At 47.8% G+C, this 27,915-nt stretch overlaps 1 protein-coding gene across 1 annotated transcript in view; it reads right to left on the bottom strand.

Moving 5' to 3' along the window:
- Positions 1-9,931: 9,931 nt before the first annotated feature.
- AMOTL1 (angiomotin like 1) overlaps positions 9,932-27,915 on the bottom strand; it is a 66,882-nt gene continuing 48,898 nt past the window's right edge. The window contains exons 8-13 of the mRNA XM_064170168.1: positions 21,947-22,096; positions 18,389-18,579; positions 17,653-17,778; positions 15,582-15,808; positions 14,179-14,448; positions 9,932-12,931 (exon numbers count right to left, since the gene is read on the bottom strand). Coding sequence (XP_064026238.1) covers positions 12,828-12,931; positions 14,179-14,448; positions 15,582-15,808; positions 17,653-17,778; positions 18,389-18,579; positions 21,947-22,096 — 1,068 coding nt within the window. The 3' untranslated portion in view covers positions 9,932-12,827. The remainder of the gene's footprint in view (positions 12,932-14,178; positions 14,449-15,581; positions 15,809-17,652; positions 17,779-18,388; positions 18,580-21,946; positions 22,097-27,915) is intronic.

Genomic DNA, 27,915 nt, shown 5'->3' with positions numbered 1-27,915 from the left:
TGTCACCCTCACTGTAAAGAGGTGAATGTTGAGGTGAATCCTTCTCTGTTCCAGTTTGTAGCCATTGCTCCTTGACTTACTGCTGCTGACCAGAGAAAAGAGATTGGCCCCATCCACCTGACACCCACCCCTCAGATATTTGTAGACATTGATGAGATCTCTCAGTCTTTTCTTCTCAAGACTAAAATCTAGGTCAAACCTAATCTTATTACATCCTGCTTTACTTTAGGACCTTAACTAAGGTGTCATTTAGAAGTGCCTGTAGGCACTTGGTTGGAAATGAGGCCTCAGCTTCAAGGCCAAGGATGACCTCTGTCCACTTGCCTTCTAGCCTTGCTTTTCTCTTCTTTGCTGTCATCTTGTGCAGCTGTGCAGTCCTAATCCACAGGAATCCATGTTTGAGGAGCTTTGGAGTTTATGGGTCAGAGAATCATAGGCTCATAGAATCAGTCAGGGTTGGAAGAGACCACAAGGATATTCTAGTTCCAACCCCCTGCCATGGGCAAGGACACCCTACCCTAGAGCAGGCTGCCCACAGCCTCATCCAGCCTGGCCTTAAACACCTCCAGGCATGGGGCCTCAACCACCTCCCTGGGCAACCCATTCCAGGCTCTCACCACTCTCATGCTCAACAACTTCCTCCTCACGTCCAGTCTGAACCTTCCCATCTCCAGCTTTGCTCCATTCCCCTTAGTCCTGTCACCACCTGATAGCCTGAAAAGTTCCTCCCCAGCTTTTTTGTAGGTCCCCTTCAGATACTGGAAGGCCACAATAAGGTCACCTGGGAGCCTCCTCTTCTCCAGACTGCACAGCCCCAACTCTTTCAGTCTGTCCTCATAGCAGAGCTGCTCCAGACCTCTGAGCATCCTCACAGCCCTTCTCTGTACATGCTCCAGCACATCCACATCCTTCTTGTAATAGGGGCTCCAGAACTGGATGCAGTACTGCAGTTAGGGTCTCAGCAGAGCGGAGCAGAGGGGGAGAATCACCTCCCTGGCCCTGCTGGCCACACTTCTCCTGCTGCAGCCCAGGCTCTGGTTGGCTTTCTGGGCTGCAAGTGCACACTGCTGGCTCATGTTGAGCCTCTCATCCACCAGCACCCCCAGGTCCCTCTCCCCAGGGCTGCTCTCCAGCCACTCACTGCCCAGCCTGTATTTGTGTTTGGGATCACAAGGCTGAGTTCTTTGGGGCCTAGATAGAAATGGGATGTCAAGTAACTACTCCATTGCTGCAACAAGTTAGCATCTGCTTGTAATTTAGGAGGAGCTCTGCACAGTAACAGCCTGTCTCCCACGGTTTGCAGCACTGTGACTGCAAAAATCAATACACATTGTGTCCTTACACATTTTTGTCCTTTTTTCCACTTGTTGGTTTAGGACCTTCCAAGGACCCAGCTCTGTGCCTTCTATTGACTTTCTGGAGATAAGATCAAGATCTTAGATCATCTTTGCCCTGTGTCTTAAAACCAGCAGGAATGTGCTCTGCCTCCCATGCACCAAGACTGACTCCTCTGACCTTTTACCCAAACACATGAGCTAAGAGGCACATTCCTAACTTGGAGCCCAAACAGTGATATGACTGAGACCAAGTTGCTGCATTGGTCTAGAAAGAAAGGTTTAGAAGATGTTACAAAGGTCTGACACCTGAGGGTGGTTGTGGCCAGGAGGAGGTTGCTCTCTTCTCTCAGGTGGCCAGCACCAGAACAAGAGGACACAGCCTCAAGCTACGCCAGGGGAAATTTAGGCTGGAGTTGAGGAGAAAGTTCTTCCCTGAGAGAGTCATTGGACACTGGAATGGGCTGCCCGGGGAGGTGGTGGAGTCGCTGTCCCTGGAGCTGTTGAAGGCAGGATTGGACGTGGCACTTGGTGCCATAGTCTAGCCTTGAGCTCTGTGGTAAAGGGTTGGACTTGATGATCTATGAGATTTCTTCCAACCTTGGTGATACTGTGATACTGTGACAGAGATGTTTCACCAACACAAGCTGCTGTCCTAACTCTAGAAATGTCCCATACTGCCCAGAAAAAAAGTGTGTGGTCTTATATGTCCCTTTCACTTCTCCCTCTTTCTATGAAGATATGTTAAGGGCAAGGTTGATGCATGCTTCATCCAGCAAGAATGCATCTGGTGACGGGTGGACACTCCATGGTGCTTCCCTGATGGTTCCACAGGCTGGTATAGGGGACATATGGAGCTGGCAGGGTGAGGAGAAGAGTGGTAAGGGTCTCTCCCAGGTGCTAGTCAGTACCCAAGCAATGCTGGGCAGCTATGACTTTCCATGCCTCCTCTCCTGGGATCAGCCATGGGTCACAAATTTTGCACGTGATGAGAACAGCAGTGCCAAGAGGCTCTTAGGACTCCAGAGTGGGTCCCATCGATGGACGCCGAGTGAGGGGTGGGAACGGAGCTGTTCCCAGGGCAGGCCCTGAAATGGCATTCCCTTGCCTGGTGAGCTGGAGGTGAGTCTGGGTGTCCAAACCCATCTCTTCTACTTAGGACTTCAAGTGCATTTTTCACATGGGAAAAATCTTGCTGTTGAAGGATCCAAAGAGAGAGCCGACATGCCTTGTGGGATGAAAGCTGCCAAGTGCTGGGCAATGTTTGCTCTAAAGAGGTGTGTGAAATTCCTCTCTAAAACTGAAATGGCTTTGGTCTGGTTTGCACTTGAGCAGGTGGGTGATGAGGCAATAAGACTGAACGCACCCAGAGGCTATGTAATAACCCTAAAGTGTTTTTAAATGCAGCCCAGTTCTTAGGAGGGCATCATCCTGTTTTCTCCAGGCAGACCCAAACCCTGTGCTTGGGTTGAGACTTACATGAAAAGACCCAGGTCTGAGCTGGTCTGGCCATAGTCTGCGGTCACAGGATAATAACCATTTTCTTTCATGGACATGCAGCACACTCTGGTACCAAATTCTTCACCTTCAAACCCCGTTTTTGCCACCTGTGGTGAGCTAACTGCATTCTTATTCTTGTTCCTATTCTTTCTTATTCATTTTCTTTTATTCTCCTCCCTCAATCGCCTCCCCTTATTATTGCTATTAGTACTATTACTAGCATCACCATATTACTATTACACCATCAGCACCAACACAGGGTGGAGCAACACTGCACCAAAAATACACCCATGCTGTGTGGTGCACAAACACTAAATTCCCATGACTCCCATCCCAGAGCCTTCTCAGTTTAAGCGCTAGGGAAGAGCAGGCACAATGGGGCAGCAGGGACAGGCGGTTCCCATGCTGCTCTGGCACACAGGCAGACCCCTTGCTGCTGGTTGGCTTTCCTTAGGAGTCGGCATGTGGCTGCTGGAAACTGGCACTAAGGACCTGTTAATGGCAGCTGGGGACAGGGACACAAGAAGCTGGTAGTGAGCTCCAGCTGGGGTTGGGTGCAGTCAGGAGAAGAGACAGTGTGCACACACACACACACAGCCATCTGGGTAACTTGATAAGGAGGGCAGAGCATCTGAAAATAAAGGCTTCTCCATCTAAAAAAAGCCCTGTGATGGAAGGCAGTGCCAGGGGGAAGGGGGGAGTGGGGGGATGGGGATGGGATGGGGGATTATTGAGCATCTGAGTGAAAGGCCTCTTACTTCTGTGCCAGACCCTAGGGAACTTGTACAACAATTTCATTTCAAAAGCAGAAAGGCACTGAGCTGGTGCACAGATCATAACAACAATGATAACTATCATTATTATTCACAGCCTGAGACAGTACCATTGGGCTGCCACACACGGGCTCACCGCACGGCGCTGTACGAACACCGAAATGAGGGCAGCCCCTTCCTCCCAGCTGGTCAGTCACAGAACTAGACAGGGCAATGTGGAGGCATGGTGGCACACAAGGACCCCAACACCTGGGCTTTCCCTGCCTGTTTCTGGCAGAGCTGAGTCTGAAAAAGACAGAGGCAGCAGGGTGAGAAGGGTGGCATGACTCTGCCAGTCCACAGCAACAACGCAGGTGAGCAAACCAGGGGGCAAAAGGAGGTGGGGGAACAGGGCATGGAGAGGGATGTATCCCCGCAGGGAAACAAAAGGTGGGTGGAGATGTTTCTGAGCAGAGGAGAAAGGCATGGAGAGGTGTCTGTGCAGAGCAGCACAGGATGGCTGAAGATGTGTCTCTGTGAAGGAAACACATCTTCAGGGACAGCCCACCACAGCCCCCTCTGCCCACCCTGTTGCCCACCAAGGGAGCAGTCAGATTATTGCTGCCCCTGGTATCATGCCCACTCCAGACCTGAGTTTGTGCAGGTGGTAGCTTCAGCTCTTGAATCCACTTTAGCCCCAAACTTGACTGTGGTACACAATGCAGGCTCTCTTGCAGGAGTGAAGTGGCTATGTCCTATCTGTAGGCTCTTCTCCAACCTCTGTGAGAGGTGGCTGGGCCCACAGATCTTAGAGGTTCCCCATCCCTCCATCCTGCTTCTCCCAGCCATGAATAGAGGAGAGGCCTCCTGTTGCCAGGGTCTGCAGCTGGATGCTGCAGCTCCTTCATCAGTCCCAGGGCAGCTAGTTTGGGTACTCCACATTCCCCATGGGGTCATTAGGTCCCACCACTGATGGGCTCGGGGTGCAGACAGCAAAACACGGTGGCTACTGGTCCTCCAACAAGAGCAGGGTCCCACTGGATTGGGTGCTTGGCCTGGTGGTTTCTGGGTGTGCTATAAATGCAGGTGGAATCCATCCTCTGAGCATCCTTTTTGTACTGTTTTTGGTTGGTTGGTTTTGGGGGTTTTTTTGCAGTGTGATTTTAAGAGTGAGCCTACAGGAAAGGCTTGTCTTAAAAATACTCTGAATAAGCAAGTCAAGGGAGGAGACTTCCATCTCCTCATGCATGAGGAGATGGAAGTCTCCTTTCCCAGCTAGTGCTTCCTCCCAGTGGGATTTCTCCTGCTTAGGTTGACAAAGTCTCAACCCAGGAACTGGTGGGGCAATGTTGGCTGCTGCCACAGTCCTCCACCCTCACCCTGAGGCCAGCTGTTCTGTGGGAAGCTTCACATGCCTGCAGGGTCACTGCCTGCTCACCCTGCTTCTGCAGAAGCCCAAGAGGGAGGCCATGAATGGGGAGTCACTAAGCACCCAGGGAAACCACCACAATAGCCAGGCATGAGGAGAAAGTTCTTCACTGAGAGAGTCATTGGACACTGGAATGGGCTGCCTGGGGAGGTGGTGGAGTCGCCGTCCCTGGGGCACTTCAAGGCAAGGTTGGATGTGGCACTTGGTGCCATGGTCTAGCCTTGGGCTCTGTGGTAAAGGGTTGGACTTGATGAGACTTGATGATCTGTGAGGTCTCTTCCAACCTTGCTGATACTGTGATACTGTGATAGTGTGATCATTCCATTGCTGCCTCTTCCAGTAGTACCTGGGGAGACACAAAGCTACCATCCAGCACTGAGGCTTACTGTGGGCCCTCAGCTCCCCTCGAGAGGGGCCAACAGGGATCTGGATGGTATCTCTCATCATTGCCCTGCTCTGCATTAAAGCAGAGGGTGCTGGCTAAGGAAGTCTGCACTGCAGCAGGGCCACGCAGGGTTACCCTGGAAAATATGTGTGCTGATATTTTATTCATCCAGAGCTGTAGTGGTTGGTATGAAAGAAAATATCTTGTGGTCTTTCATACCTCGAGTCAATGAATTCCTGGGCCTTTTATAGCTCAGGAATGCTGGGCACTCTCAGCTGGTTTTACAAGGCCACGAAGCTACAGCTTAAGGTCTCGATGAACATTAATCATGGCAGGGACAATGACAGCTGCTCGTGTTTTACCCTGCTCTCAGTCAGGTACTGCACTTCTGCACGTGGTCCCCTGTTTTCCTCATTTGCTTTGGTCTACAGAGAGGGAGGATTACTACCTTTAGGCTTGTGAGACCACTGGGTTCATCAGTTTTAGTACTGGGAATCAAGGGCTGAGTCTCATGCCCTGCACCTTGGTGCAGTGCCAGCATGGGAGGCAGCTCAGCAGTGGCCTGCACCTCCTTGCTTTCACCCCAAGGCTGCTGTTTGAACAGCACTCTTGCAATTATGGGGGCAGCCAGGATGGATGTGGCTCTGGGCAACCTGATCTAGTGGAAAGTGTACCTGCCCATGGCAGGGAGGTTGGAAATAGATGATCCTCGAGGTCCTTTCCAACCCTGACTGACCTTAAATTTCCATGATCTCTGTAACAAAAGCTACAGACATAGAAGATGGAGTTTAGGGTCCACATGCAGTTTGTCTCTCAAGCATACGTACGGGCCAGGAAGGGCAGTCTAACACAAACCCCACCAGGTACCACAGAACTGCTGGGTCTCTCTCCCACCCCACTGCTGCCCACTTTTTGGGTGAGCAGAAGACTTAGGAGACACTAAGGGTGGTCTGGGAACACAGTTCAGACCCAGTTTGTTGGGCTGCATCCAAACCCAAGACTGAGAAATGTGGTGGCAAGCAAAGACCTGGCAGCACCCTTCCCATGGGCAGGAGAAGTGTGTATGCTTCACTGCAGCATGCCTTCAGTCCAGCCCAGAGAAACCTTTAATGATGGAAGAATCACAGCTTTCCCCCAGGGATGCATGTTTGTTCCCCTATAAGGCAGAGAGTGAGCCCTGGAGATGGCAACAAACCAGAGCAGAAGAGACATTGCAGCTGCACAGCGCACAGCACAGAAGTGACAGGTCTCATCTTTTTGGGTGGCACCAGACTTGTGATTTTTCAGTGCTTCTAAATGACCATTTTGTCAACACTTTTTACCTCTTCTGAGCTTTCTCTCTGCATGTGACAAGTAAGGATACCACTGCTCAGTATTTCTGGGACTGAGGATTTTGTAACACAGACAAATTGGCTCTGGACATTTGCTTCTTTGCATGTTGGTTTTTTTTTTCCTGAGGCTGATAGACAAAATGTACATCACCTGGAGACAGTGTTAAGAACAATATCCTATTTTTTTTTTGGCTGGGGCATCTATGGTGAAGAGAAAATCCAAAAATGGGATAAAATGCCTCCTTGTTATACATGAACACAGCTTGCCATGAGGTTTTTCCCACCCTAATACTCCGCTGGCCTCTTTTCTCCCATGCTCTTGAAAAAACAAGATAGGTCCCAAATTTTACTGTCAGACCTTGACTTGAAGAAAGTTAAGAAGCCAAAGTCTCAGCAACCCCCAGATTTTTGTTCTCAGTGGTAAAGAGCCAGGACACTACAAATACTGCTAACAGAGGATTCAGAGGGGTCAGGCTGACCTGTGCTCACATGTGGAACACAAGGTGCTGTGAGCTGACTCAAGACATCCAGCATGGCTTTACTAGGGGCAAATAGGAGGGACATTGAGATGCTTGAGCGTGTCCAGAGAAGGGCAACGAGGCTGGGGAGAGGCCTTGAGCACAGCCCTACGAGGAGAGGCTGAGGGAGCTGGGATTGGTTAGCCTGGAGAAGAGGAGGCTCAGGGGAGACCTCATTGCTGTCTACAACTACCTGAGGGGTGGTTGTGGCCAGGGGGAGGTTGCTCTCTTCTCTCAGGTGGCCAGCACCAGAACAAGAGGACACAGCCTCAAGCTGCGCCAGGGGAAATTTAGGCTGGAGGTGAGGAGAAAGTTCTTCACTGAGAGAGTCATTGGACACTGGAATGGGCTGCCCGGGGAGGTGGTGGAGTCGCCGTCCCTGGAGCTGTTCAAGGCAGGATTGGACGTGGCACTTGGTGCCATGGTCTAGCCTTGAGCTCTGTGGTAAAGGGTTGGACTTGATGATCTATGAGGTCTCTTCCAACCTTGCTGATACTGTGAAATCCTACCTGACCAGCATAGTGGCTTTCTGTGACAAAGTGACTATGTCAGTGGATAAGAGATGACCTATGGATGTGATCTGTCTGGACTTCTGCAAGGCCTTTAACATGGTCACCTATAACATCCTACTGGCCAAGTTGGGAGGTACAGATTTGATGGGTGGACTGTTCAGTGGATAAGGAATTGGCTGGATGGTTGCATCCAGAGGGCTCAGTGGTTTGAATCCAGATGGAGAGCAGTGACAGGTGGTGTCCCTCAAGGCTCCATACTAGGACCTGTGCTGTTTAACATTTTTATCAATGTTAGACAGGGGGATCAAGGGCACCATCAGCAAGTCTGCAGGTGACATCACACTGAGTGTCAATACAGCAGAGGGACAGGATGTCTTCCAGAGGGACCTGGAGAGGCTGGAGAGGTGTGCCCATGACGTTCAATAAGAGCACCTGCAGGGTTCTGCAGCTGGGCCAGAACAATCCTCACTATCAATACAGACTGGGGGATCAGGAAATAGAAAACAGCTCTGTGGAAAAGGACTTGGGAGAGCTGATGGACAAGAAGCTGGACATAGGCAGACAGTGTGAGCTTTCAGCCCAGAAAGTGAGTCATATCCTGGGCTGCATCAAAAGGTGCACTGCCAGCAGATACAGAGAGGTGATTCTGCCACTTTGCTCTGCTCTGGTGAAACCTCATTGGGAGTACTGCATCCAGATCTGGAGTCTTCAATACAGGAAGAACACCGACCTGATGAAGGGGGTCCAGAGGAGGCCATGAAAATGATCTCTCTGCTATGAGAGACAGGCTGAGGTAGCTGGGGTTGTTCAGCCTGCAGAAGCAGAGGCTCCAGAGAGACCTTCCAGTACCTGAGGGTGGCCTACAAGGGTAGAGACAGACTGTTTACACCAAGGCCTGTGGTGCTAGGACAAGTGGCAGTGGCTTCAAACTAGAGAAGAGCAGATTTGGATTGGCTATTAAGAATAGGTTCTTTACTACGAGGGTGATGGACCACTAGAACAGGTTGCCCAGGGAGGTGGTTGTGGCCCCATCCCTGGAGAAAATCAAGGTGAGGCTTGAGAGGGCTCTGGGAAACCTGATCTAGTTGAGGATGTCCCTGCTGATTCTACAGGAGTTGGCCTAGATGACCTTTGGAGGTCCCTTCCAGCCCAGACCATTCTATGATTCTATATGGGTAAAGCAAACTGCTGCTCAAGCTGCTGCAACCCCCCCATGATCTTGGCCAACACACTTCTGCCCAGCACAGGGTTGCAATTCTAATGTATGCAAGGATCTGGGGAGAGGAGGCTGGGACAGGCAAAGGAGAACCCATAAGAGAGAGTTGCCCTTCCTGGCTTTCAGGCTTTCATGACTTTCATACCTTTCATGCTTGCAGCTCCCTGGGACCCAACTCAGGAATTTTCTAACAGACACTGTGAAGAGCATGTGAGAGCCTGCTAAGCAAATGTCCCCTGCTCAAAGACAGACACTTAAGTAACTTCTGTTCCACTCCCCCCATTTATTTCAGCTGCAGGAGCATGCACATGAGCAATATTTCCACCAGAATGGAGCATTCCCCTTGCCCTTACAAGAGCTTGAAATGGGATCTGATCCTTGTTCCTCACTGAGGACATTATAGTAATTCAAGAATATCTACATCTACAAGGTGTTTAGGTATCTCACTCACACTGATCCAGTATCTGTCCGATAAAGGGTTGGACTTGATGATCTGTGAGGTCTCTTCCAACCCTGATGATACTGTGATACTGTGTGATACTGTGATAAAGAAGCCCCAGACCCTCAAGAACAACATCAACAAAAATCAATGGGAATGCTATGCTTAGCAGGAACATAGGGCTAAAGGATCTTCTGATCCTTACCAAAGTGTTTCACTAAGTTTCCACTCTCATTTCCCTCAGGTGAAGATGATCTCGCTAAATTACCACTGCTCTTGCTTGGCAAAGCTCTCAGTTTGATCCTCTGCTTTGCAGATTTTGTGCCCACATGCACCTACTGGTAGCACCTGCTGTGGGATCTTTTCATTAAGAGCTATGAAAACCAGAGAAGATGCAACCTTGAAGTCCTTGAGGTGTGACTTTTCAGTCTCAGCACATAGCACACAAAGCTTAGAGAACTGCTTAAAAAGTCCTTTCTTCTTGGGAACGGAATATATTCACACTGGAGAAGTGGGAAAATAAACATGTTTATACATTTATTATATACAATATTAAGGCACAAGTTTAAACAGCAAAGAAAAGGAAATCTTTGGCTGACCAACAATACCACTATTTGCTGTGGGTGACACATAACGTCCTCCATTCTTCCCTATGTACAAATAACCCTCCAGCTGTACACCACTGTACACCAACTTCTCTATACAACCAAGGACAATAACAAAAGACAATATTTTACAACTAGCTACCGACTCCACCTGGAATGGCTACAGCACAATTTCCCAAAACACAACAAAGTTCCAAGAGCTGTGAAAATCAGCACAAATGGAGCTGCTCCGCTCTGTTGAGAGGGGCTGATATACGGCAGTAGTACTCCATACAAGTCTTGCTAGCGCTCAGGCTGGAGGGTGACTCTATGGTCCTCCAGATCTTCCCTCCAGGAAAACTAACATCCCTTGAGCTCATCACAGTTGAGGAGAATGAACCTTTGGGTTTATTCAAATTGTTGCTCGCAACAAGAGCTGCCCACATCACAGTTTCTAACAAATAGTTTCCTCTATGTGCCCTCTATCTGGGGCAGCATCAGTTGCAAACATACCTTTGGATGCAAGAAATTGGATGGACTATGATCTCCATGAGAACGAGGAGTCCTTTACTCTAGCTGACTTGATGAAGCTTAGCTGAACCACTACCAAACACAACTGAAAGTCACATCACGCACACTGATCCAACACTTTTCCTTCTGGATGCCCAGGTGTCTGCCTGTACAATTTCATCAAACAGAACAACACAGCCAGTAATAAAATGCTTAGGGACTTCCATGCGCCTGGGTATCCTTATTCCTTGGAGAAAAAAGATTACATGAAATATTCATCATAGTTTTATTTGTATTCCCTTGCTTTTGTCTTCCCCCTGCCCCATTCCTACCACCAGCACCTGAGGAAGGGGCCACGGAGGTGGGGTGGCGCTGAAGCCAAGCACGGGCCCAGCTTTTATACAAACACGACATTTAAATTAACTGTAGAGAAAAAAAACCTCATTAAATTATTTTACAAGGCATATATTAAGCTACTTAACATCTTCCAAGGGTTTTACACATTTGGCTTCACACTCCAAAGCTGCTAATACTCGAAACACAGGGGTGCTTGCCTGCACAACCTACCTACCGCTACTTTAACAAGTGCAAAAATCAGAAAGAGGACGACACTGACGTAGGTCTAATTCTTTGCACACACAAAAATAAGTGCATAGATTGAACACAGCCATTTTGTTGCTTTTGTTGTTGTTGTTTTAATAAGGTATCAGTGAGGCAGTACTGAGTGCAAGACTCTGGCCTCTAAAGGCTTTGAGATTGCAAGGACTTGAGTCTTTAGTGAAAGTGGAGTTTAAAGTGCCTGGTTTTTCACAATCAATAGCTCCAATTTGATACCTATAGGAAGAGGCAGCCCTGAGCACACAATTACTTCCAGCATCCATTACTTTCCCACTCTAGGCAGCTTCACGTAAAACCCCATCACCCTTTGTCCCAGAGCCAAGTTCTCAACATCATTATGGTGCACCTCAAGGTTTAGGAACTGCAAGTCAATACAAAAGTACCTCACAGAGGAAAATTTCCCTGTCAGCATGTGCAATGCAGGAAGCAAATGGTATGCCACACATAACACAGCTGGTGGGCTGGCTGTCTTACAGACAGTTGCCACCCCTTAAAAGAAATCAAGAACTAAGCTGAAAATGAGAAATGTTCCCTACTGGATAAAACCAAAGTGAAAAGGAACTGCAGTATGGAAAACAGATGATGCTCACGTACTGCTTTACAACTAAACCCTTCCCAGTCTGATCCTGCACCCCTTAATGCTCAGCCCCAGGTCAACTTGAACAGCAGATCTGTGTGCTCAAGGAAGGTAGAATTTGGTTGTAGGCATTGAGAGTAAGGAAAAATACTGTTCTTACCACAAACACACTGATTTTGTGCGTTTCACTGCTGTGAACCAGTGCAAGGTAAGAGGCATCTTCTGACCTAACATACAAACCCATCTTAAACTCCTCTGAGAAAGCACCTACACAACCCCCATGTGAATGAGGTCTGCAGTACACAGGTCTTCGAGGAGCCACTGAGACCCTCCCCCAACTCTTCCTCCTGAAACCTTCCTATAGTTACAAAACGATTTGTTTCAACAGGGTCCTCCTCCCCCACTTCTACTTTCTTTCTCCACGGGAATTTCAGCCAACAACTGCTCCTACCAAAAAAAAGGAATCTCAGCAAGCTCTGAGATTACAAGACACGAATATTTGTACTGTAAAGCCAGCTCCAAGAGCAACACTTGTCCAGCCAGGAAAGAGGCACCTGACCTGCCTGCCCAGGAGAACCATACCACACCACTTCAAGCAAATACTTATGAGGACTTGCTGTTTATACATACAGACCAATTCTCACCAAAATTAAGCAGTGGATACTTCTCAGAAATGAAGTGATACTGAGGAAGATGCAAGTTTCTCCTGGATTATTCAGAAACTCCCTCTGTCCTCAGAAGAACCGGGATTTTGCTCCCTGCCCCAGCTGCAGAGGCAGGAAAACAGAGCAGCAGCGTGCACTCAGTCTGCAACTTCACTACCTTCTCTTTACACCTGAAAATGCAGTTTTATTTTCCCTCAAACATCCCTTCTCACACCACTTTCCATTTTCAAAGCCCATTTCTGCTCAGAAAACCCCAGATGTTCATTTCTTTGCTCCTCTTTAGTGCTCTTGATTTCTTGCCTGGTCCAAAGATTCAACATGTCAGACTGAAGCTTCATTTTGGGCACAAACTTTCTCTATCTTCAAACTCTCAGGGTTATTTTTTAAGGTTGGCACACCAAGGACCACGTTGGCTCTCGTAGTACACACAAGAAACCCCAGAGATGTTGTCCTCTACTCAGATGAGGACTTCCATCATGTCTGTATCTGGAAACTCAGGCTTGTGAAGCAAATTGCTCACTCTGCCTTTGCTGTCAGGCAGCTTCCCATGGCTGGAGTTCTCTGCAATGGAAAGAAGGGAAAGTTGGTCTTCAACTCAAATACAACAACAATTTGTTCAAAGCAAATATAAACCTGTTCTTTGGCAGGGGTGGGTGTGATAGTGGGGCTCATCTTGACTGTCCTACATACTGAAAGGTAGCTTTGATCAGGAGACAGAGAACCTGTAATGTTGAACTCCCTGCATGCTGACAGCAAGTGCGTGTTGGTGTGCACAGGCGCCAAAGGCAGGCACAAAGAATACTCAAGAGACATAGACCAAAGTACTTTTAGAGAGACAAGCATTTGCAAAAGGCCTTCCTCACTTTATCAAGTTCCTACTTCTCATCTGATCCACAGCAGCTCTCCACATGTGTATTCCTGCTCTGCACCAGGTACAAAACATGACTAGAACAGCATATACTGCTTTGTCGGTGGGAAGAGCTAAGAGGCCAATCCTCTTAGCTCATGGCCAATTATCACAACACATGATAGATGTCGTTAGGTGTTTTACCTTTGTTATTATAGTTCTTGACAGTTAAATTCAGGGAGAACTCCAATTTCATACAAACAAGAAAATCTGAAAAGGCTATTTTAACTGTACCTGGAAATAAATTCCAGTCTGGCTTGCCCAAAACACAGTAATCCAGAGTTTCAGGGAATACTCAGCCCCACTAATGGGGAAGTCTGGCTTTTGAGATGAGATGAATGTGTAGGAAAAGGACTTTTCCAGAATGATGCGTGTAAAATAAATGTCTTGCTTGCTAGCAGGCTGCAAACCAACAGTTTCCACCAATCAAAGAGAATTGCAACTGTATTTCTTTATCCTGTCCCCTAGAAGAACTGCAGCTTCTCCTCCCAGGTTTCCTTCAAAAAATTAGGGTGAAAATGGTGCTTTTACTAACCATGGTTTAAGCTGAAGGAAAAGAGAAAGGTCTGAGTAGGTAAGGGGATGTGGAGTGTTTCTAAGGTGTGGAACGCTGTCATTTTAACTTTGGCAGCATGAATCACGGCACCTGTAGGAGACTGCCTGCCATGGTCAAGTGGAGCTTTACAGAAGCTGCTGAGCACATGGTTCTGCAAAGCCAAGCTGGGCAGCCTCGGAAAGTTCTCTCCCTACAGCTCAGGAGCCCCTGAAGAAACCTCCCCATCAACTTACAAACTGAGAGGGCATCAGCCCGCTCCATCAATACTGGGGTGTCCCTGGGGATCTGCTGACAGCTCTGGGGTGCCTGCACTCAGCACCGAGGCGGGGATTTGGCCCAGCTCACCCAGTTTCTCGCCGGCCGCTCGTGTGCCCGGGGGCCGCGGGGCAGGGCTGTGTGCCGGGGTGGTGCCCAGCCGCCCCCGGCCCGGGAAGGAGGCGGCGGCAGGCCAGAAGAGCTCGGCGCCTTTGTCCGTCTGCGTGCTGCTGTCTTTGCTGCCCGTCTTGGCGTGGGAGGCTGCCGGCCCTGGGGCAGGCATGCAGGACAAGGAGGGCAGCGGAGGAGGCAGTGAGTGGCCCGATGGGTGGTCGTGGTGCTCCTTCCCCAAGAGCAGCCCTGGAAACACACAGTGGTCAGTCACATCCTAGTCTGAACATAAGCGCTGGTCCCACAAGGTGCTGGGCTGGGTATGTCTCCAGCTTGGCTTAGCTTCTCCCCTTGGCTTTCCTCAGATGGGCTTCTGACATTCAGATGGTGCTCTCCCAGAAAAGAGCCTTCTGAAAGCACCTGCCCCTCCCTGCGTTTCCTTCTGCACGCCCACCCCAGCAGTGCCCACTATTGGCACAGCCTTGCACACCTGCACACTCCTGTCCTGTGCAGCCCCAAACCACAGGCAGCCCCTCCACTCATTTTCCCATTTAGCTGCCACATCACTACATGCATCCCCCAGGTGGATGTTCACTTGATGAACTTCAATGAGGCTTTTTTTCCATCCCAGTTTTGTTATTTACTCACAAAAAGTTGCAAACACTTTCTGCTTGTGCCTGGATTTCTGCCAAAGATGGTTTTCTACAATCAGTGACTTAAGAGAATTATGTCACTGATTAGAGAAAGGCCTGCAGCAACAGGGTGAGGGGCAATGGGTTCAAGCTTGAGAAAAGCAGATGTAGATTGCATGTTCGGAATCAGTTCTTTACTGTGAAGGTGGTGGAGCACTGGAACAGGTTGCCCAGGGAGGTGGTTGAGGCCCCTTCCCTGAAAACATTCAGGGTGAGGCTTGTGGAGCCCTGGGTGACCTGGTCTAGTGGGGATGTCTCTGCTGACTGCCATTGGAATGGGCTGCCCAGGGAGGTGGTGGAGTCACCATCCCTGGAGGTGTTGAAGGAAAGCCTGGATGAGGCACTTAGTGCCATGGTCTAGTTGACTGGCTAGGGCTGGGTGCTAGGTTGGACTGGATGATCTTGGAGGTCTCTTCCAACCTGGCTGATTCTACAATTCTATGATTCTTAGAGGCCCCTTCTGGCCCAGACCATTCTACGATTCTGTGGTTTAAAATATAATTAAGATAGAAGGCAAGGTTAAAAAATGACTCAATTTTTACTTCAGCACAAGGACACATATCCTGGCCATGGAAAGCACTCTGGAAATGAGCTGTCAGGGAAATAAGTGACACGCATGTCTGAGGATCTTTGCTAAGCTCAAGCAGAAAGTGATGGGTGAGCCAAAAGTTAAGCAAAAACTACGCTCACCTATGCTTCCTTTCCAGATCTTCTCCTCCTTCTTCTCCTCAGCTATCTGGTTGCTGGTGAGCGAGGTCTGGCGCGAATGCACGCCTGTGGCAGCAGCGATGGAGGGAACAGACCGAGCTGGTCGCAGGCTGGCGCTGTCAGCTTTCCCAGGGTCCTTCCGTGACCGCTGCTGAAGGACCTTGATCATGGCATCCTTCTCAATTATTTTGGCATGCAGATTCTTTATTCTGCCAAAAGACAAATGCTTTGCTTACTAGAATGGAAAGGGTCTCCCCACTCTGGGGCAGCAGGATGGGTGCCGCAGTATGTGCCCTGCTGCTCTGTTCCCTCTAGTTTTGAGTGACTTGGACAAGGTAGCTCCCGTCAGTTCCTCTGAGAATAAGCACACGTTTTGAACCAGGCAGTGTTTCTGGCTGTTAAACAAAAATTGAGAGATCTCTTGTGCCAGGTTAACTGAACCCATCTACTGCTTCAGGAGCAAAGTAGGCAGTATCCTGACTGGGCCACAGATTGCTACCTTCACCGGAATACAAACACAATGGCAATTTCTAACCCTGATGCCAAACCTGGAAACCTTCCTTTGGCAGGCTGAACTAACCCCACAGTTCAGGCCTGTTGTCAGCTGGAGTCAAGACCTGCTGAAGCAAGTGGAAAGGTTCCCTTCAGCTTCTCTAACATCTGGGCTGGGCTCTTGATTCTCTCTCGACACTGCAGAAATGACCAGTGCATGGTATGCAGAGCCAAGCAAAGCTCAGTAGTTCTCTCATATAGACCCCAAGGACTCTCAAATCACAACAAAAAAAAAAATAGGATTATCAGAGACTTTTCTCCAGGAATGTTTAACACCAAATTATACTGAAAAAAAAAAGTGTACATGTACAATATGACTGCCAGGTGACTATGGCTTGACTGTGATGTACAAGATAGAGTCCAATGTGAAGGAGTGAAAGCTAAAATGCTGTATCTGGCAAACCTATATGTACAAGAGAGATAGCTGCTAACTTCATGTTGCTGTTAGTTTTTGTAATCAGATGTCTAACTTGCAATGAGAACACAAGATCTTAATCTATCTTTAATGAAGCTGATGGCAAAGCTCCATAGCTTCACTGGAAGCAGGATTACCTTGCAGCTGTAAGTGGAAAATAAGAACCAAACCCAGCAAAAACAATCACTGATACTTTCTACAAGAAACAAATAACACCTTCTTATGTAAGTGTCTGCAGACTGGCGGGTTTGTGGTAAAGCCAGCACCAAAGAACAGATTTTAAATAGTTTTTCAGTAAAAACCTAGAAGAATACACAAGCTTTCAAGGGATTTTTACTCACCAGAAGACCACTTTTTGCCAGGAAAAAAAAAATCTGAATTAGAAATACTGCCTAGGTCTAATGCTCACCAAACCACACAGCCACACGTTCACTTGTGTGCTGAGAATGGAGAAGGATCTGCCACAACAGCCACTACTCTTGCTGACTACCTGTGTTTAAAAGAGATTATTTTGTGTCTTCTGCTACTTGTAAATGCAAGTTTTTCAGTGGTCTTAAATTCTGCAGGTTTGTTCCTACATGCCAGTGTGACCATCACACAACTTGGATGTGGGAAACTTAGTGTTTATTAGACACTAAGTGTTTCTAACAAGCTAGGAACTTCGTGTTCTTGATCTCAGAAAGAGCAATGAGCAGCCGAGGAGTGGAGTGAGTCAAGGGCAAGACCTCCCTTGCTGATTACATAGCAGTGAGATAACAACTTCAGCTTTTACTACCAAATGCTCCTGTTTCCAGAGCAGGTTTTTCACCAAGACTACACAAGCATTCAGCTTCCTTGCGTGCCAACCTGCTTGTAACAGTGGAACAGTCTCTGGTTTGTAAGAAGGCTGGTTTTGTCACAGAGAAGGTTTAACAGGAAGGTAGGGACAGCAACTCCTCAATTCTTTAATGCTGAAGAGCAAAACTAAGTAAAAAAGAGCTAAGCTCATCCCTTCCAGCTACATGTGAAGGAACAGAAAGACATGCTGGTTTATTTGAATCCAGTCCAAACACCACAACAAGTAAGCATGGCACAACGACCCCTTACGTGTACTCCATGTCCTGGCAGCGGCGGTTGGCTTGCACAATCTCCTCCTCCTCCTGCCAGCTCCGCACGTCCAGCGCGCTCTCGCCGTAGCTGCCGTTGCGCGAGTGGCTCGGGGCTGAGGTGTCCCTGGCAAAGCAGTTCAACATGTAAATCAGGCTCCTGAGACCACCATCAGGGTGGCTTCTGCAAGAATGGCACTTGCAAAGAAAACCCCAGGCTCAGGTCAGAAGAGCAGGCTGCTGGTGACTGCCTGTCAAGTGGATGGCACTGGGTCATTTTGCTGTGGGCTGTTCCCTACTCTGGGTAGGAAGCTGCCTTACCAACAGCTATTGAGGTCATTGCTTGAGTTCGGTGCCTGGATTATCTAATAAACTTTTGAACCTGGTCAGAAGGGCAAATCACAGAACATTAGAGGAAGGGACCTCCAGAGATCATAGAGAGTCCAACCCCACTGCCAAAGCAGGATCACCTAGGGTAGTCCGCACAGGAATGCATCCAGGGGGGTTTTGAAAGTCTCCAGAGAAGGAGACTTCACAACCTCTCTGAGCAGCCCATCCCATCTTAGCCATCTATTGTACCATACTGCTATGACACCATGGAGAGATGCATTACACCTGGTGGTGCAACTCAGTGGAAAAAGGCAAGCACAGTCTGGCCTCTAGAAAATATCCATTCCTTATTATTTCCCCAAGTTTTACACAGTGAAGAGCTCCTGCTTGCTGCAAGGCCACCTTACCTCTCCGTTGCAGCTGTGGCTGCAGCATTCATGGCAAAGTGCCTGATTGTACTCTCCTCCAGGTACTTCTGCTCCCACTTGGTCATGTCAGCTTCCAGGGCCAGGATCCTCTCTTCCTTCTCCCGTACAAGCTCCATCAGGGCTGGGGCATTATGCTCTGGGAGGCTGCTCACCTGGTAGCTGCCCTGCCTCTGCCGGTGGAAGCAGAGATCGCTAATTAACCTTTTGCCAAGTACAGGAGCTGATGACTTCCACTTCTCTGGAATATGCAAAGACATCTCCATGTCTTTTGACAGAGGCATGTGGAAACCCCAGGCTAAACCCTTTAGGCTGCAAAACCATAGGCAAGTTGACTGTGTGTGTATACTTGCTTCTCTGGACCATGCAGACAGAAGCAAGGATCAGGCTGCTTCCCAGATGTGCAGCAAATTTCATGGGATATCTCCAGCCAGAGGAAAAAGATGGAAAAAAAGCTGGGAGGAAAAGGAAGCCATGAAGCTTTAAAAGATACTTTTCTTGCTGGGACTTCAGCACACAGCTGGGCACTGTTTGGTATGGACATAGAAAAGCAGAAAAGGAAGGGACACATAACCTAGCTGCATGCAACCTATCTAAAACAGCATCTGGGAAAATATCCTGAACATGGATTTATGACTGCCTCTTCTGGTGCATCAGTCCTCATGCACCCTCAACAGATGCTTTCTGTGATGCAACAGACTGGAGGGGCCCAAGATTCCCAAGCAGTAAAGTGTAGTTCCCATGAGATGCTGACAAGCAGCAGTAAGTAGGTAGCCGGGTAGAATTTATCCCACACAGGCACTTAATTAAAGCACCTAAGCAGCATGGGTAGCTGCCCCAGGCTCCTCTCACTGCTGGTGGAAAGCAGAGGAGGATGGAGATCCAGTCCTCATCCCAGCAGAGCTTGGGAGGCATGGAGCTCTGGGAAAACTCAGTAAAAACAGTTGTTTTCAATAAAAAATGCAGGGGATATGTTACACTCCACCATGCACAGTTTGTCTTAAAGGGCAAACTGCATCTTGGGAGCATCAACTGTGCTGCACCACAATCTTCCATCAGCAAAGCTGTACCTCACATAGCAGTAAGGGCTGCAGCAACTGTTTGCATTTTCCAAACCACACTTCCTTTTCCTAGGCACTTGGCTCCTGCTTATGGAGCACGAGAGATACCAGTGGAAGGCTGCAGCCTCTGCCTTTGCTGCAGAAACGTTTTTGAAAGATGCTTTCTGGAAAAGCATTATGGAGCAGCCCTTAGAAGCAACAGCTGCCACTCTGCTCCTGCAAAAACAGCACTCATGCTTCAAATACTGGCAAATCCCTGGCCAGAAGGCAGCATTTTGGAAGCACGGTCCTGGTGTGGAAATGGCATTTGAAATGGCATCTTGGGACATCATGGGTGCCTGTTGTCCTAAGAGTTAAAAGTTCTGCCAGTCCTCCATGCTCAGCCTGCCATGCTAGGCAAAAGTGACTTTTTTTCTGTCCTAGCTTATGTGTCATTAAGAAGGAGGATTTGTTGTTTGGACTCAGTTACCAACAAGCCAGAAACAGAAGAGTTTGGCTCACTGGATGCTGCATCTCTTTAGCTGACTCTGGCTTAAAGGGATAAAAAAGGCTCTTTTTTTCTCTGTGATGAGAAAATGTTCCAGTAGATACAACTTTGCTAGCTCTGAAGCAAGAAGTTTGGTCATTTTGATGCAACATAATTCACTGCAACATTGTGGTTCATAAAACTAAAAGTATAAATAACAATAGTGAAAAATACCCTCAAGTCTCCTCTCAAAGCTGACAGGTGAGACACAAAGTGTGAGTATCTTCCTTTTTGAAACTTGCCAGGGAGAACTGGGGTGCAGGCATTTGAGAACCACAGCAACCCAAAATTCAACTGCTATTTACAGTGATGAAAAAAAACCTCTGCAAGTTGCAGAGAAATTTTCTATCAAAATGAGCAGATGCAGCCTGAATTCCCAAGACAAGAACTTCAGTGACAGTCTGTTCCAGTTACTTAATATATCCATTTGTCCCTATACTCCAGCCTAAAAAGCCTTTCCTACTTCTATCTTCAGTTGAATTTTAATTGTATTTTTCCTCAAATTAGCATGTCACATCCCATGTAATTTCTTTGTTAAACTGGAGCAGAGCAACCTGAGGGGCAACTGAGATGAGCTACTAGAAGAAGACAACAGCAGCAAGCCCATGGTGGATAAAGCAAGAAAAGTTTAATGCCTTCACACAACAGCAAGGAAGAGGCAAGAGGGATGGTAGGAGTTTCCAGGAAGCAGCAGTGAGAGACATGCCTTGTAGAGGAGTTGGGCACCTGCCAGCAAGAAGGGGATCCTCTCCAGTCTGGCCACCTCATGACTCTGCAAGCCATTGACTATAGAGCTATTTCTCAACTGAATCTTGCAGGCAGGATCAACTCTTCTGCTTTCTGGCAGCACAAGCTCTAAGAGCTGCTTTGGTCTCTACCAAAGGCTCATAAATAAGCAAGGGTCATTGTACCAGATGCGTATACATTGACAGAGAAACAAACAAGCCCTTCAAGAATTACAAGAGCATCATCCTTTGCTATTGGTGCTGGTTTTTCCCCAAGCAGAAGTTTGATACACTTAGTACATCTGTTCACTCTCTTCTGGAACCAGTGCCCATGTATTTAGCACTTGGTGCCAGCTGTAGCCTGGAAATCATCCCTGCAACCTCCTCATGTCTTTTTTTGTTTTCCTTTTCACAGATGACTGAACTTTGGGACTTGGGGATGGAGAAAGAATAACAAAGGAATACCTGTGCTTAAAATATACACAGGGCTGCAGAAAAAACAAGAGGACATACACAGACCTACACTTCAAGCCCACTCTGGACTGGGCTGATATTTAAATGGTTTATTACCTGAAGATGACACCCATTTGTCTTTGGATGTGTCACAGTTTCTGTGAACTACATGCATTAGCTTTGCCTCTACCACTGCACCTTGCTTTTTCAATCAAAACCAAGCCCAAATCTGAGGCTACATCTCATGCCTCCATGTACTGCACCTTTCCACTCCTCCTTCAGTGTGGAGCTGATCTTGCACAACAAGTGATTGCTGGAGAGAAATCTGGAAGGATGTTTTCACCCAACAGGTGTGAGGTGACACAGCCCTGCCTACTCTTGGGCAGTAGCCAGAACCTCACAGCTCCACAGCAGGCAGGGTTTGGCTGTGTCCATCTGCCTCACTCCAAAGGTCCTCCAGCCTTCAATGAGAATCAGGGCTTAGAATCATAATTGGTTAGGGTTAGAAGAGATCATCTAAGTCTATCCCCTTTGTCATGGGCAGGGACAACTTCCACTAGATCAGGTGGCTCAAAGCCCTGTCCAACCTGACTTTGAATGCCTCCAAAGACGAGGCATCCACAACTCAATCCAAAGGAAAGGCTTAGGTGGACAGCCCAACAACCTGAATCCAAAAGGGAAGTGGCACCTGGAAGAGCTGCAAAAGACCATCGTTCTTTAAAAGCAACACTGAAAGCCCTGTGCTGGGGTCCTGCACAGACCACCCCTTCCTCACCTGCTGCATCCGCAGCGCGTCCAGCTCCCGCTCCAGGCGTGTGCGCAGCCGCCGCTCCATCTGCTCCCTCTTCTCGCAGGCTGCCTGCAGCTGTGTCAGTGCCTGCTGCAGCTTCTCCACCTTCTCCACGTAGGCCTGCTTCCTGCGCAGCTGTGGGGGACAGCGGGTCAGCAGCGCCGGGCGGCCAGCGCAGTCCCTACTCTGTCCCCGCACACTTGCGGGCACGCGTGGGCTCCAGCACGACTTTGGACACTCGCTTCAGAGAGTTTCCCTAAGGGAAGTATGGTGCCACTTTGATGGGCAAGGAAAGGGCACAGCAGGCATCCTTTTCAGAGGGAACGCTGCCCAGGTCTTCCACCTGTTGGCAATCCAGTAGCCATGAAATCTCTGGCCACTTCTAACTAAGAGACGCCATGGTGGAGCATGCTCTTTGGGCAAGTAGACAGGCTGGCCTCAGCTAAGAGGCATCCTGGTGTTTGCCAGCTGGCACACTGTCTGCATGCAGAGCCATTGGTGTATTTCAACCCCATACATCTGTCCAATGCAGGTAGAACAAGCAGTGTGCCAGCAGCCAGAAACACTCCACCTGCTCCACACTGCTCATGGGCTTGCCCATGCTGGCAGCTAAAGCCAGGCCCTCCTTATGCATATAATGCATTTGCTGGAAAGCTAAATGGGACACAAGGATTTTGCAATACAGCAAAAGGAATTTGCAAGTGGACTGTAGATGTTCAGGGTGCTTAGCAACTATACCCACTCATTCTGGTCTCCTGCCATGCCACCAGGCACTCAGTGACACCAGAGTGTCATGACAAGTGGTCACAGCACAATCTGGCATTCTGAAGAGCCCCTGGGGAGAGAAGGCTGTGGATACCAGACACCCGGGCAGCGAAGCCTGTGCTGAAAGCTGACCCCCAGCCAAAATGTGGAACAAAGAAGGGGTGAGCTTACAGGGGTCAGGCACACCTGGGTGTCTATGAGGAGTCCTTGTCCCCAGGGAGTGTGGACAGTGACCTGAAAACTCATCCATGGGGCTGCATCAGTGGGGTCTGCCTCTTCACCCCATGAGCTACAGTCTGAACTTGTTCCCCTCTTCTCCCTCAACCTTTCTGATTTTCTCTTCACAAGCACCAATAAATTTACCTTTCTAAAGCTACATGCCTTGTAGTCAGCAGGAGTTCTGAAAATACCCATCCTTGTAAAGCAACAGTGCACACAAACCGAAGCTGCAACCCCCAAGAGACCTTGATGAACCCCAGAAGACCCCAAAACACTCTCCACTTAACTCCTTGACTTGGAAAGGAATTGGTTTGAATGCTGGATCACACAAACGATGCCAAGCCCCATTCAGAACCTACCTGCAGCCTGGAGGTTAATGGGAAGCACTTGAGGTCACTGCCATGACCACCAAGATCCCCATTAGGATTTGTAGTCTCCCTCACTGATTTGTACCCTTGTTTGAGACAAAATTTTGCAGAAGCAAAACAGGGAGCAGAAAAATGCCAGCAGCCCCAGTCGACACTAGGCAACAAGATAAATATGAGAGGCTGGAGAGGTGCTGAGTTGGTGAGACCAGGGCCAAAATGATATCCTTGTGAATATCTTTTTTTGTTTAAATCACTAATAAAATTAACTGCAAAACAGGCTAAGATACAGGAGCTATAGCCAAAAAATATGTGTGTCAACATACCTAGGCAAAATAGTGAGAAGTTTGCTACCTTCTTCCTGGGCATGTGGATCAAATCAATAATAGCACTGGGTGCCCCCACCTCTCTGTAGGGCTCCCCTTCACCCAGAGTCTCCTGCCTAGCCCAGGACTCCCACGTGGCAAAGAAGGTTTTTTTTTTCCTTGTGTGTGATGCTGGATTCACTCAGGTCCTCTCCCCGTGAAAACAATAATAATAAAAAACTTTTTCTTGCAATTCCTTTTCTGCCAGGCTACCAGGATAAATCCATTTACACCACAGGTGAGGCGAAATACAGGCTTGTTCACAGCAAAAGCAAAGTTTGACCTAAATAAACCTCCCCAGGCAGAGCTAACAACTGGCAGCATGACCTCCTTAGTCCTGCTGTAATTTGGGCTAACACTTGCAGCTCCTGGGGCTTTCCATGAAAATTAATGAGATTATAATCCCCACAAGTCCCTGGCAGCAACATGAAGACTGCATTCCTCGGGAGCTCACCACTTGGCAAGAGACACAGTGGTGGCTTCTTCCTCAGTGTGCTATTTTAGTGGAAGGAAGGCACTTGTGCCACCTTCAAGACACAACAGTGTGGATCAGAGAGCAGAAAAGGGGCCCCCTGGGGTCTCATCCTGCTGGATGCTGGAGGGCCATCCATACCACAGCAGTCAGATTTTGGCTTTCCAGCTGCCCTTCAAGCCCCAGGGTTCACATGCTTGTGCTTGAGTGAACCTCTGCCTATGTGAGTGAGGCAATGCAGACACTTCAACCACCTTACAAAACAGTTTTGCTGGAGTGATGCAATAAAAGAGTTCTCACATTCATAAATTTATAAGGAGGTTCTTGAGCCAATTCTGACTTTTCTATCCTGCCTGTCGGTTCACACACACAAAAATGCACCCATTCATTTAAAACCCCAAATGTTGCCATTTAAATCAAGGGGCTTGTCAGTGCAGTATGCATTTGTATGAGAGGAGCCCCAAATATATGATACAAAGTTCCACTAACCCACAGACACACAGACTCAACTAAAAACACCCAGATGGGATCTTCAGAGGTACCAGACCATCTTCCCACTGCAAGGCAGGATCGACTCTACCCAAAACCTGGCACATGTCTGTATAATCTGTTTACAAAACCATCCAGAGTTAGGGACTCCACAACCTCCCCCAGTAAACTACTTCACAGTGCATTTTCCTTTACTGATAAAAAACTTTTAACCTAATGCTTAATCTGGCTTTCTCTTGTGCAATTTAAGCAAATTACTTCTTGTGTTGTTTCCAAATTGTGATCTACTAGAGCAAGAAGCATTTAATGAAATAACTCACATATTCACAAGATCAGCAAAGTTGCCTGAACATTGCCTTTGTCCCAGGGATTAGGAAAAAAAAGAGATGAAGAAGAGATAAAGCTAAAAGGGGATGACCCAAACAAATAAAGCTGAGTAAAGAAAAGCAAGTCTTGGAAAAATATCTGCACTAGGAAGATAACTCCCATTTTGAGCTATACAACATCTATTCAATAGGTATGAGATTTGAGTTACAGACTCTAAGAGATGGAGAACCTGCTATCACCTATCTAGGTTGCTTCACTGCTAATTACTTTAACTCTTTCTGGCTCCCAAACATTCCATCTTATTATTTCTTCTTATGTTAAAGAGCAACATTTAGTCTGGTTTACAGCAAGCCCTTCTTCATGTTCATGCATATGGGCTGGAGCTCAGCCCCCTCTTCAGTCTAATCGTTCCCAGCAAAGAACAGCTTCTGGGCCCCAATGAAATTCTACAGCTGTTCTCTGAACCCTCTCCAATTATTCAGTTTTCTATCCAAAGCGTGAAACAGACACAAGATTCCAGCAGCAGTCTCCTAAATGCCATGTGGTGGTAATACCACCTATGTATTTTTGAATCAAATCTTTCTACCAGCAGGCATTCAGGATAATGCAGATTTAGGTAGTGCACTATCTTATGTTAATTCAACTTAGTAGCTACTGCATATTTCTCAGGCCTTGATTTAAAAAGCTTTTAAACTTAATTACATTCTGATGCTAGAAGAAATCTGGGTGGGTTTATGAAGCAGTGCATGAGGTAGGGCTCTGTTAATAATAATAATAATAATAGTAGTTATTTTCATTTGAGTGATTTTGTGTTTCCTTTAATATATTCCAAATTACAGTAAAAAACTCTGGTTCAAAATCTCAACAATACTTGCTTCCTCTGTGCCTAACTGAGCTCCAGGAACACTGCAAACTGCTGAAAAGTGCTCTGGTTTACTGAAACAGGCAAAAAACAAGGGAAAGAGAGCACAGGAGCTTGGACACACACTGGCAGCCACTCATGGAATCACAGAATTCTTTTGTCTGGAAAAGACTTCTAAGATCATAAAGTCCAACCATTGGCCTAATACCACCATGGCCATTAAACTATGTCCCAAAGTGCCATGTCCACACATCTCTTGAACACTTCTTGGGATAGCAACTCCACTACCTCCCTGAGCAGCCTGTTCTAATGACTGAGTACTCTTTCAGGAAAGACATTTTTCCTAATATTCAACCTAAAGCTCCCCTGGCACAATTTCAGGCCATTCACTCTCAGTGTGTCACCTAATAACAGAGAAAGGAGACCAACCCCCATCTGGCTCCAACCTGGCTCCTTTCAGGGAGCCGTAGAGATCAGGAAGCTGCATGACACTGCCTTGAACAATTACAATACTGCAAATGGAATAAAATTAATCTGAACTCCCCTAGAATGAAAAAAATAAGTTAGGCACTACCAGGTCAATGTGAGTTTCCTCAAGCTGGGGGCTCTGGCAGACAAACCGGCAAAAATTGTTTTACCACCGTCATATGTGGTCACCCCACAATCTACCATGCCCTGGGCAGGTGTTTAGTAGCTTTTCAGAGGAGAACATTTGCCCTCTCTTCAGCTCCACCAGCCCACATTCCAGGATCCCAGCTCCAATCTCCATCACAGAATGGCAGGGATGTCTGAGGCACATTTCTGTTGAGTAACAACTAGAAAGTGGCAACGGCAAAGGTACAGACCCCTAAGACTGCAAATGTATTTGCTATAACCCAGCAAGCACAGACACAGCTTCTTACACTACTTGCCTGAAAATCTGCTTTTATGCTTCTGCTGCTTTCAACTATGTGCCCTCAGCAAGCCAGCGTTACCTGCCAATACCACACCAATGGCCTGTGGAGCAGCCTGAAGCTAAACATATTTCTTCCCATCTCCTGTAGGAACAGGTGTTGCCACCTAAAAAATGTTCTTTGCTCAGCCTCTTTGCAATGAAATGCAAATAGAAAACTTCTGGTTGCCTTTAAGACAAACAGCGAATTATGTACACATTAAAGGCACACTAGTTCCTGTGGCTATCCCAAAGGGACTGCCCTAAATACACTGGGAAGGTGAGCAGATATTATTCTAACTAACAAAAGAGTAGTTAAACTTCGTGTGGGCCTTTTCTTGCTGCTGAGTGCATGGAGTTTTGGAAATGTTTCTGAGCAGGAATTCAGAATGGTTTAGGTCAGGAACAAAACAGCAGTGCCTTCAGCACTTACATAGACTACCAAGCTAGGAGCAGGTGTTGATCTGTTGGAAGGTAGGAGAGCCCTGCAGAGGGACCTAGACAGGATGGATGGGTGGGCAGAGGCCAACATGGTGAGATTTAACAAGGCCAAGTGCAGAGTTCTGCACTTTGGCCACAACAACCCCAAGCAGTGCTACAGGCTGGGGACTGAGTGGCTGGAAAGCAGCCAGGAGGAAAGGGATCTGGGGGTACTGACAGACAGTAGGCTGAAGATGAGCCAGCAGTGTGCCCAGGTGGCCAAAAGAGCCAGGTGGGGGGTGGTCTCTTCTCTCAAGCAACCAGCAATAGAACAAGGGGACACAGTCTCAAATTGCACCAGGGAAAGTACAGGCTGGATGTTAGGAGGAAGTTCTTGCCAGAGAGAGTGATTGGCATTGGAATGGGCTGCCCAGGGAGGTGGTGGAGGCACCGTTCCTGGAGGTCTTCAAGAAAAGACTGGCTGAGGCACTTAGTGCCATGGTCTAGTTGACTGGCTAGGGCTGGGTGCTAGGTTGGACTGGATGATCTTGGAGGTCTCTTCCAACCTGGTTGATTCTATGATTCTAATATTCTGTACCTTCAATCTTCCAGACTCTTAAGTTAGCCTAACAGGCAATCTGTTATGCTGGATACCATGATAAAAAACATTCTACTATCACTGAGGTCAATTCAGCTTTATATTACAGAATCATAGAATGGTAGAGGTTGGAAAGGAACT

This window comes from Pogoniulus pusillus, chromosome 3 (genome assembly GCF_015220805.1).
Source record: "Pogoniulus pusillus isolate bPogPus1 chromosome 3, bPogPus1.pri, whole genome shotgun sequence".
Taxonomy (NCBI): domain Eukaryota; kingdom Metazoa; phylum Chordata; class Aves; order Piciformes; family Lybiidae; genus Pogoniulus; species Pogoniulus pusillus.
This window is presented reverse-complemented; position numbering and strand designations above follow the sequence as displayed.